The sequence below is a fragment of the Trichechus manatus genome, unplaced genomic scaffold, assembly GCF_000243295.1.
Source record: "Trichechus manatus latirostris isolate Lorelei unplaced genomic scaffold, TriManLat1.0 scaffold00103, whole genome shotgun sequence".
NCBI lineage: Eukaryota > Metazoa > Chordata > Mammalia > Sirenia > Trichechidae > Trichechus > Trichechus manatus.
In genome coordinates, this window is record NW_004444039.1 from 6,250,012 (window position 1) to 6,260,850 (window position 10,839).

Consider the following 10,839-nt stretch of genomic DNA (forward strand, 5'->3'; position numbering starts at 1 on the left):
CGGGGCCCGGGGCGAGGGGCGGGGCCCGGGGCGAGGGGCGGGGCCCGGGGCGAGGGGCGGGGAGTGTACGGAGCCGTTCTGGGGCAGTCAGGAGTTTCCTCCCCCTGGGTTTCTGGTGCGATGATTTCAGCGCCCGTTGACCGGAATCCTGGCATCGGTTTGGTTCTGGCCGGTGGCAGAGCAGGCAGAGTGCCCAGGAGGAGATGGCTAGGGGCGACATCCTGCACGCCGGGGGGCGGCACAAGTCACTCAGCCTTTTCAGACGGGGGTGGGGTGGAGAGAGAAAGCTCAGGGAGCCTTTCGTGAGGACAGCGTCAGGTCTGACTAGAAGTCACTACAGCGAGGGTCTTTTGACTCCGCTCGGGGAAATACCGCGGAAGAGACCGGAGTCCCCGCTGTTTCTCACCGAGGAAGAGGAGCCCGTTCCCACTAGGGGGCAGCAGTGTCCGGTGGCTCTGTGGTTCAGTGGGGCTGCCTCCCGTGGTCCCAGCCGGGTTTCCTGGGGTTTTCTTGGAAAATCACTTGCAAGACCAGGATCTGAACTAACAGGAAGTAAAATAGGGCTTCAAAATCCTGTAGCGGCCACGTAACCTTTGCAGACTACGTTCGTAAGTCAGAGCTCACAGCACTATTGGGGGCTCCAAACCGTTAAGTGGGAGGGGGCTATGGGTGAAGCACGAGGGAAAAGCAAAGCTGGCAGGTACCCATCCGTCTTTCCTGATGCCAGGGCCAAGTTTGCTGTCAATTCTTACTTCCTTCCTTCCCATCTCCCTCCCTCCCTCCCACCTTCCTTCTTTCTTTTTCTCCCTCCTTTTCTTTGTGAGGGTAACTTGCTGTCTTAGGAATTCTGATTCTTAAAAAAAAAAAAACCCTAAAAGTGACCCCAAAAACCCCATGGAGCAGTGTTCTTAGCAGCAGGCTTTCATAGCGTCCATAGAGAATGTCATAAAAATGGGCAGTCTCCTTCTTTAGCCCCATTGTAATCAGCCATCTTAGCTGTGGAAGGGAGCATATAGGTCATCTGTCTGGTCTAGCTTGCCCATTTTACAGTTGAGGTGACTGAGGCCCAGAGAGGTGAGTGACAAGGCCAGGGTCACACAGGCAGAGCAGAACTCAGGACTCCTGCACTCCTTATTACGAGGATTGTCAGCCAAGGACGTTTTACTGTTGATTTGTGAGCTGAATCTCCTTCATACTGACGGGGTGTCCATCTTGAGCTTCCTTCGGATACCCCACAGTTGTTCTCTGCCCAGAGTGGGCACCTAACATGCTGTAAAGTGACTGGCCATTAAGGAGGCTCCTGGTAGAGAACAGATCTGGGCATGGTTCCTGGCGGTGGGACTCCTGCTGAGGTTCCCTCTGGCATCTCTTTCTACCCTGCACTCTCCTCTGTTAAGCCCGCGATGCCTGCGCTGGAGGCTTGCTTAGTGCTGGAGAGAGTGCCAGGGAAAACACTGATTAGAGAAGGATAGGAGGGGATCCAGAAACGAAAGAAATTGGAAACCACTTCAGAGCATTCTTTAAATAGATCTGTGCTCTGTGTTCCTGCTGAGCCGCTGTTTCTGTCTGCTCTGCGGCATAGGTGCTCCGTTCCTGGGGCTGTGGTCATCAGGAGGCTTGGCCAATGACAGTTCTCCTCTGCCTCTTTCAAGTCATGGCCGGTGGCTGGAGAGCCAAGGAGCCAGCGTTCGTGTTCGGAACCCTGAAAGGAAGGGTCTGCAAAGCTTGCTACAAAGTAGAAAAGCCCTGCTGTGTCTTGCCTACCTGGAGGCCAGGCCAGGGGGCAGCCCCTGCAGAGTTCCTTGCAGTAAACGCTGAACACCCAATGCAAATCCCAAAAGTCCTCTTGTAAACATTTGAACGATCAGATGGAAGACATCGAGGCCACTTTTCAGGGGTTGCCACACTGTCTGTCCTTGTCAGGGTTTTGATAGGCTCCCTTCCTCAAGCTCGGCTGCTATCCAAAAGGTTGGCAGTTCGAATCTACCAGCCGCTCCTTGGAAACTCAATGGGCCAGTTCTGCTCTGTCCTATAGGGTCGCTGTGAGTTGGAATCAACTTGATGGCAACGGATTTCCTGCCGTTTCATCCAGATTTCTCAACGTACATCTGTGGCCTGTTGTTGTCTTGTTCTATTCTAAATGTAAACCCTCAGTAGGACTTATCAGTAAGAGAAAGGATAGGAGATATAATACTACATAAAATATATATGACATAGATACAGTATTTAATGAAGAGTTTCTCAGCACAATTATCCATGAATAGGAAAGGAAATAGAGTCCATCTTTGTTTCTTGACAACTAGGTGTTCAGCACCTGCCATGTGCCATGAAGAATCCCTAGTCCTGTTCCGACATTGCCTACAAAGGCAATGCCGATATCCTGGCCTCTTTTGTACCTAGCCTGGAAATCTCATGTCATTCGGTGATTAGTATTGAATATTTTTTACCTTGGAAGTCTAAAATCTGTCACAGTTGAGGTACAGGTAGCGTTTTCAACAGTTTACCTAATAGAGGGGCTTCTCTCTTCCACGCTCAGTGTCTAGTGGGGGAGTTCTGGTCTGTTCTGAGGTCCTTCCCTGATCGACGTGAATGGAGAGGTAAGAGGGCTGAGAGCCGAAGGTGGAGACCGGATGCCCGATGGGTATACTGCAGAATGACTGCACTGAGTAGGAGATTGGATGGCCTGCTCTCTAAGACGCTGCCCAATTCTTAATGTTTCTCTGATTCCAAATGAGTTAGACCTCTGTTTGGAAAGGTGGTCCTAGTTAGTCATTAATAATCATTAAAGATTATCTATTAGCTGGAGTCCCTGGGTAGTAGAAATGGCTAATGTGCTTAGCTGCTAACCAAAAGGTTGGCAGCTCAAGTCCACCCACAGGTGCCTCGGAAGAAAGGCTTGGCAGTCTACTTCCCAAAAGTTGGCCATTGAAAACCCTAGGGAGCGCACTTCTGCTCTGAACCCATATGATGGCAACTTTTTTTTTTTTTTTTTTACTGTATTAGTCACCAGCCTTTAGTAAGCTCCATTTGTTTCTCTGCGTGTATTTCCAGGGACCGTCTCCACACTTGTTCCCGAAGGGGAGAGGGTGAGCTTTTCTCTCGAGCACAGGTGGTGGGGAGGTGAGTTGGGGGAGCACTCTGCTCTTTCCAGAGCTGATTTCCCTGAGTCCCCTGCTTCCTTTTGTCCGCGCTATTGGAATGTAGGAGCTGGAGCCGATTTTGTCATGCTGGGAGGGATGTTTTCAGGCCACACTGAGTGTGCTGGAGAAGTGATCGAGAGGAACGGCCAGAAGCTCAAGCTTTTCTACGGGATGAGCTCTGACACGGCAATGAAGAAACACGTGGGAGGAGTTGCCGAGTACAGGTGAGGAGAGGCGCTAAGCTTTCCATCGGGGAGGTCTCCCGTCTACAGAAACGGGGTGGACACAGGTCTTCGGGAATACCAGTCCTGTTTATGTTAACGCATCGTAGAAGGGGCTGGAAAACGTATCTGGCTTCTTTTTCAAGTAGCCCTAATTTCCTCCAGTCCCTGGGGGGTGCAAATGGTTAAATTGTTCAGCTGCTAACTGAAAGGTTGGAAGTTCTAGTCCATCCAGAGGCGCCTTGTAAGAAAGACCTGGTGATCTACTTCCAAAAGCTCAGCCACTGAAAATCCTGTAGAGCACAGTTCTACTGTGACACACGGGGGGTCGTCATGAGCTGGAATCCGGCAACTGGTTTTCATTTCTGTCCAGCTAGCATTTGCTGTGTTTGGAGGCCTCGGAAGGAAGAGCAGAGCAGAAGTGTTTTGGGATGGGTTGGAAATTTGACTGGGGGTGGGGTGGGGTATGTGTGAGCAGGTGTGACTACCACTCAACCAGTCCTTGGAGGTGACGCTCCAGATGTCCAAGGGATGGTGGGGAGTTGCCTGGTCCTTCTGACGGAGCTTTTGCTGAGCTCCCGGTAGCCATGATGCCTGGTCTGAGACAAGCTCAGGCTGCAAGAATTGGGTTGGAGAACGGATCTCCCATTGCATGTGAAATGGGTGTGGTCTGGACTGCCACGTGGTCACTGGGTCTTTTTTTTTTTAAGATGATGACACAGCAGCATTGTCAGCTGTTTGTCTCACTTACTGCAGAAGGGATGTTTGCTTCTGCTCATCTTTCTTATTTTGAAACCCACAATCCTGAAAGATAACCTGGACTTCCCTGTTACGTTCCATTTGAATTGTCTGCTTATGTGTTTTAAGAACCCTCACAGCATATCCTCACTACCTTGCCCTGCTCCGTAGCGGATGCTCTTGCTTCTCATTGGGGTTAGCACTGATGCCTTGCGCCACATAGTGGACAAGACGGAAGGTTTTGCAACCTCAGAAGGAAGTCAGCTGTGAAGAGCCTGACTGCCCTTCTCTGGGAAACCTTGGGCATCTCACTTGTATGTCAGCTCTCTCCCAGCCTGGGAGGGAAACCAAGTCCTCCTTGGTGGGCACCCTTCACTGCCTACTACCAACTGCATCCAAAAGCTCATTTTGAACACGTAGGATTCAGATGCATTCCATAAGCTAAAGGTAAAAATCTCAGCCCCCCACTGAGATTTCCAGGTGGGAGAGGAACGTGGGGTACTCTACCAGAGTCTGCCCTTCACTGGGCTCAGAAGGGAGAGCAGGTGCTTTTCTGGGGTTCGGGTAGACTGACTTGACTTCTCATTCTCCCCAGTGATAGTATGGGGAGGGGCAGGGCAGGGAAGAGGGATGGGGGACACATTTATAGCTTCATCCTGGAGGCTTCAGACAATCAGGAAGAAGACAGACACCTCTTTCCCGGGGAGCCTCAGTGGAGGTTGTCTCGATCAGTTAGTTGCGGGGGTGGGAGGTATAGGGAGTTACTGCCTCAGTGGCTCGCTGGGCCTGCGGCCGAGAAGCTTAGTGCTTTATTGGAACCGTTGTCCCCCCGTGAGGGCCGTGCAGTGTCTCCCGCGTGCTGTTTTATAAGTGGAGCCACGTGGCCCAGTGTTAACGCGATGCTCTGCCAGAATAGCTGTTTGGCCCTCTAGCTGTCACATCTGTCCTGGCTTCTCAGGTGAGTTGGAGATGGGCAAGCCAGGCCAGGCCACAGCACACAGAAGCCAAGGAGCTGAAAGAGAAGTCAGCTGTCATTTCCCCAGGGTTTAGACATGACCGAAAAGAAAACGTTCAAGAGTATCAAGACTCCGTTCTGGAAGCCAGTTCAAATCTTAGACAAGGAAGGAGTTAGACCCCGGTCCAAAGCCAGCCCAAGCCCTGCAGATTGCCTCTCCCGTTCTCTGTTTCTAGCAGCTTTCTGCCTCATTACAGCCATCTCTTCATGAGAACGGTCCCCTGCTTTGTCATTCTGTTTAATTATGACAGGGTTGTTTATGCTTTGATGGTTCCTTCCCAGTCATTAACCATTTACTTCTCATGCTGTCCCTGGGAGGTGGGCCAGAGCACCTCCATTTCACAGATGTGAAGACGTAAGCATCAGCATAGATGACTTGTAAAAGGTGAGGTGGTCAGTTAGTAGAGAAACCAATGATGAGAATCTGGATACTTTCCAACAAGCCCTGGGAAACTCATGGACATCTCTTAAGAAAATAAAATGGCAGTCATTTCAGGCCGCTGTGTCCCATGCCTGTCCCTGTCACACAGTAGTGACCTGAACTACCCCAGGTGGCTAGTGACCTCAGTTTCATTCAGTCGTGGCTCTGAACCAGCCCATGGGCCAGCCCTTCATTAGCTGATGGTTTAAGTAGCTAGATTTCTACCCAAGAATAGTCCTACCTACGTAGATTTCAGTGAACAATAGTTAATACCCTTTTGGAAGTCTAGCTAATGTGTTTCTGATCCAGAGTTGCTGTTTTTCCGGTTGAAGAGAGTCACGAGAGAAAGTTCCAGAATTTGGGTAACTGTTAGAATGTCCAGATGGCCTGGCCCTTAGATGAGGGCTGGGGTTTCCCATAGTTTCCAGATTGCCTTCTTACAAAAGCAAGTCCAGGCCGTATCTGCATTCGGCATCAAGGGGAGCGGATATGTGGAATTAGGCAATGCTATTTGATGACCTTATAGGAAACAGGACAAGAGCCTCCGAGAGGATGGTTTGATACTGCTTCATGCTCGTGCCATTTGCCAGACCTTCTGAATTTCCAAACCCTCCTGGGTGGTGCAAACGGTTAATGCACTCGGCGCTAACGGGAAAGTTGGAGGTTTGACTCCAGCCAGAGGTGCCTCGGAAGACAGGCCTAGAGATCTGCATCGGAAAAATCAGCCATTAAAAACCCTGTGGAGTCCAGTTCTACTCTGACACCCGTGGGGTTGCCAGAAGTCAGAATCAGCTCAACAGCATGTGGGTTGATTTGTGGAAAATGTGAAAGATGTTATTCAAAACATACCTGAAGTCCTTAGTTCTCCTCCGGTTCCACCAGGCTTGGCTCCCACCCCACGCACAGGGCGATAGGTGCAGTGACTTGTGAGGACACGGGGCAGTGAGCTGGGGTGAGCGTGCCCAACGCAGAAAAGAAACCAAACCCGTTGCCATCAAGTCAGTTCCGACTCATAGTGACCCTATAGGACAGAGTGGAACTGCCCATAGGGTTTCCAAGGAACACCTGGTGGATTTGAACTACCAACCTTTTGGTTCGCAGCTGAGTTCTTAACCACTGTGCTACCTGAAAGACAGGCAGCCTGTTAGAGGGAGCCCTTGCATGGTGCTGGTGGAGGTTCCCACATACCCACACAGGGCTTGGGTTGTCAATTTTTAGATCCTCCTCTTCCTCCTGCTTGTCACCTGGAAAGCAGCTCCATTTCTGAGAGTAGAGCTGCCATGCCACACGGTGGACCTCTAGGCTGTTTCTGCTGTTGATCTTGGAGGGCACACGGAGGAGGCAGTAGCAGATGGGGGAGCACTGTTCCTAGATGTAACAGGCCTGGTCTCTTCTTCTTCCTGGTGGCACAGTGATTAAGTGCTGTGGTTGTTAACCAAAAGGTTGGCAGTTCGAATCCACCAGCTGCTCCTTAGAAACCGTATGGGACAGCTCTTGTCTGTCCTGTAGGGTCACTATGTGTTGGAATTGACTCGGCAGCTGCGAGTTTGGTTTCTTCTTCTTCTTCTTCCCATTGGTTCTTGATCTATTGGAGATAACTGACTCACCAGTGGCTACCAACTCACAGTGACCCCACGTGTGTCAGAGCAGAGCTGTGCTCCATAGGGTTTTCAATGAATGAGTTTCCGGAAGTAGATCGCCAGGCCTTTCCTCTGAGGTACCTCTGGGTGGTCTCCAACCTTTTGGTTAGCAGCTGAGCATGTTAACCGCGTGCAGCACACAGGGCCTCTCTCCTGGAGGGAGGGTGTACACACTGAGACGGATGAGGAAGGTGGAGTGGGTTTCTGTGAGGCGCATGGTGGAGGCACGTCACAGAGGAGGGATGTCACTCATCGTGCGGGCCTCTGGGTCTGCGCCTTGATCAGGTGTGGCTCACGAAGTCGTGCTTTCCCGAGTGCCTGTGTAGCCAGCAGGGAGGCTGAGTTCTCCGGGTGAGAGGCATGAGTGTATCTGAGACGCTGGCCTGGCCACAGCCTGCCACTTGGTGGAAATGTGGAAATGGGGTCAGAGGGTGAGGTTGCTAGCCTTTTAGCTACCTGAGTGTCTTGGGGGCTGTTCAAAGGGCTACCAAAAAAAAAAACAAACCCATTGCTGTCGAGTAGATTCTGACTCATAGCGACCCTACAGGACAGGGTAGAACTGCTCCATAGACTTTCCAAGGAGCAGCCGGTGGAGTTGAACTGCTGACCTTTTGGTTAGCAGCCATAGCTCGCCGTAGCTTTTAACCGCTACGCCACAAGGGCGCCAAAAAGGCCACAGCTTGGAAGGATTCTAGCTGGGTCCCTAAGGAGTAAAAGATTAGCTAAAACCCCCAATTCCTTTTTCTTCCAGAGCCTCAGAGGGCAAGACTGTGGAAGTGCCTTACAAAGGGGATGTGGAGAACACAATTCTGGATATTCTCGGGGGACTGAGATCAACCTGCACCTACGTGGGGGCTGCCAGACTGAAAGAACTCAGCAGGAGGGCTACGTTCATCCGGGTGACCCAGCAGCACAACACCCTGTTCAGCTGACTTTGAGGATGAAGTGCCACCAGCTTGTGTGGGGGCTTCCACACGCACCTGCTTGGTCTGCCCCCCTCCCCTGTACCATGTAAGAGCTTCTGCTGCTCGGAGTGGGGGAGAGCCACCTCCTTACCCGCCTCCCGCCACCTGAGGCCCTGGGACTCTCCTTGTGCCTTGTTGGGGCCCAGATGCAGGGTGCTGATTGGGTCAGTGATCAGAGCCTAGCTGCCCAGAACTCATAACCTCATTGTGAAAACTAACATTTGCACCTTTTTCTTTTTTTTTTTTTAAGAAAATGGTTTCACTTTAATATAATGCTATTATCTTAAGAATTGATTGAGTGCTGGAGTTTCCATTTGCAGGAATCAAGCTGGATGGGGTAGTCGGGGGGTTTTCTGTTTCCTTCCCAGGCAGGCTTAAGCAGAAAGTTGGCAGTTCAAGTCCACCCGGAGGTGTCTTGGAAGAAAGGCCTGGCGATCTATTTCCGAAAGATCACGGCCACTGAAGACCCCATGGAGGGGGGTTCTACTCTGAAACACACGGGGTCACTATGAGTCGGAACTGACTCAACAGCACCTGGTCGGGTTTGGTTTTGGTTTTCCCAGACAGACTAGCGGCCGACCACTGCTGGCTGTTAGCAGTCAAGGCAACTGGGTGGGAGAGTGGGGCGGGGGAAGCCTCAGGGAAGACAAGGGAGAGTAGCTGGCATCCCTCCCTCCACCTTGGGGTTGCTGGAAAAGAGCCAAAGGACTTGACTGGGCAGAAGAACATGGAGAACTGGTTCCTCCGCTGGTGCTTCAACCAGGTTACGCTTTAAGTGAAAGTTTATAGCTCAAGTCAGTTTCTCATACAAAAATGTATACACACATTGTTACGTGACCCTAGTTGCTCTCCCTACACGGTGACAGCACACTCCTCCTTTCCACCCCGGGTTTCCCGTGTCCGTTCAACCAGCTCCTGACCCTCTCTGCCTTCTCATCTGTAGCGACACCATTTTCACCACCTCCATTCCACAGGCCTTTTGGGAACACATTGTCTGTCTCTGCCAGTCTGGCGGACTTGCTGCTTCTAGGAGGCCGCCTCTGGTTCCTCGTTCAGTCCATTTCCTTTCCCTTCTCAGTCCCTCCTTGCCAGGCTGGTTTCTCTTAAAGGAGGCTTTAAAGTATTTTGAAGCTCTCTGGGATGTTTTATTGGAAGGGTACCTACTAAAAAATTGACTGGTTGGAGTCCCACTGGAAACCAGCCAGAGCCCCGACCACCGCCATCCTAAAGAGTGCTGGTTTAAAATGCGAGTTAGAGCAGTCTTTTCATCACCTCCTAGGGCGATTCGTACTTTTAAGGAAGAACCACACAGCATTACTGTATCCCAGTCCATTAACTGGCTGAGGACAGTGACATTTTCTTGGAGAAAGAACCTGTGGACATTGCAGGGATCCCGCAGCAGTCCACTCTGACACTGGTTAAAACCAAAAACACTGGATGAATTCAAGGTGACTGGCCACTAATTAAGGAGCCCTGGTGGTGCTGTGGTTAAAGTGCTCGGCTGCGTACCAAAAAGGTCTGCAGTTCAAACCCACCAGCCACTTGGCAGGAGAAAGATGCGACAGTCTGCTTCCATAAAGATTTACAGCCTTGGAAACCCCATAGGGCAGTTCTGCCGTCCTATAGGGCCGCTATGAGTTGGATTCGACTTGATGGCAGTGGGTTTTTTTGGTTTGGCCACAGATTTAGAAGTATTACTTGAGGAATAGGACTAGAAACTTCTGTGGATCAGGATGTTTGACTTTACTCTTTAACGAGGCTAAAGAAGTAGATGATGTTGGCTGCTGTTGAGTCATCCTGACTCCTGGCGACCCCATGGACAACGGAATGAAAAACTGCCCAGTCCTGCACCTCCTGATGATCCTTTGTGGGTCAGACCATTGTGATCCATAGGGTTTTCATTGGCTGGTTTTTTTCAGATGTCCATTGCCAGGCCTTTCTTCCTAATGTTAATCTGGAAGCTCCGCTGAAACCTGTTCAGCATTACGAACGCGCCAGCCTCCACTGACAGATGGGTGGTGGCAGTGTATGAGGTGCGCTGGCTGGGAATTGAAGCTGGATCTCCCACATGGAAGATGGGCATTCTATGAGTGAACCAGTGCCCTGTAAAGAAGCAGATAAAGAGGCCAGTTTTCTTTGAAAAGGCAAGTTGAGTAGAGAAGTCTCTTGGACTTGTAAGGCAGGACCACACAGTCCTACTGTAGGATGGTGACTTAATGGCCTGATTGTCCACAGTGGTGCATTAAAGACAACAGTGGTGCCTGGTCATGTGAAGGATCTAAGCACACCTTCCCAGTCTGGGCATATATAGGTCCGTTTTCAGTCTATCATAATACATTTAAAGAGCCAGCAACTTTAACCCTGTTGTAATAATTCCCCCTCCTCAAATCCATAAGAAACATGAATGGCTGCATTATTAGGACAGGAGGGCCGAGAGGATGTTGAACGTAGAAGATGTGGGGCTTGCTGGAGACCCAGACCCTTTATACCTAGGTACCTGTGGGTGGGATGGAGGTGTAAGCCTCTCACACCAGCCCGTGGAAGACTTGTTTCACACTCAACGCCCTTACAGGGAGTTTGTTTAATTAATGCAGTTGGCTGCTAACTGAAAAGTTTGCAGTTCCAATCCATCCAGAGGTGCCTCAGCAGAAAGGCCCGGCAATCTGCCATATTTTTACACAAATAATGCACGCCTTCTG

At 50.8% G+C, this 10,839-nt stretch overlaps 1 protein-coding gene across 1 annotated transcript in view; it reads left to right on the forward strand.

The window, feature by feature from the left end:
• GMPR (guanosine monophosphate reductase) overlaps window positions 1–8,598 on the forward strand; it is a 45,305-nt gene extending 36,707 nt beyond the window's left edge. The window contains exons 7-8 of the mRNA XM_023737480.1: window positions 3,205–3,364; window positions 7,927–8,598. Coding sequence (XP_023593248.1) covers window positions 3,205–3,364; window positions 7,927–8,107 — 341 coding nt within the window. The 3' untranslated portion in view covers window positions 8,108–8,598. The remainder of the gene's footprint in view (window positions 1–3,204; window positions 3,365–7,926) is intronic.
• The last annotated feature ends 2,241 nt before the right edge of the window (window positions 8,599–10,839 follow it).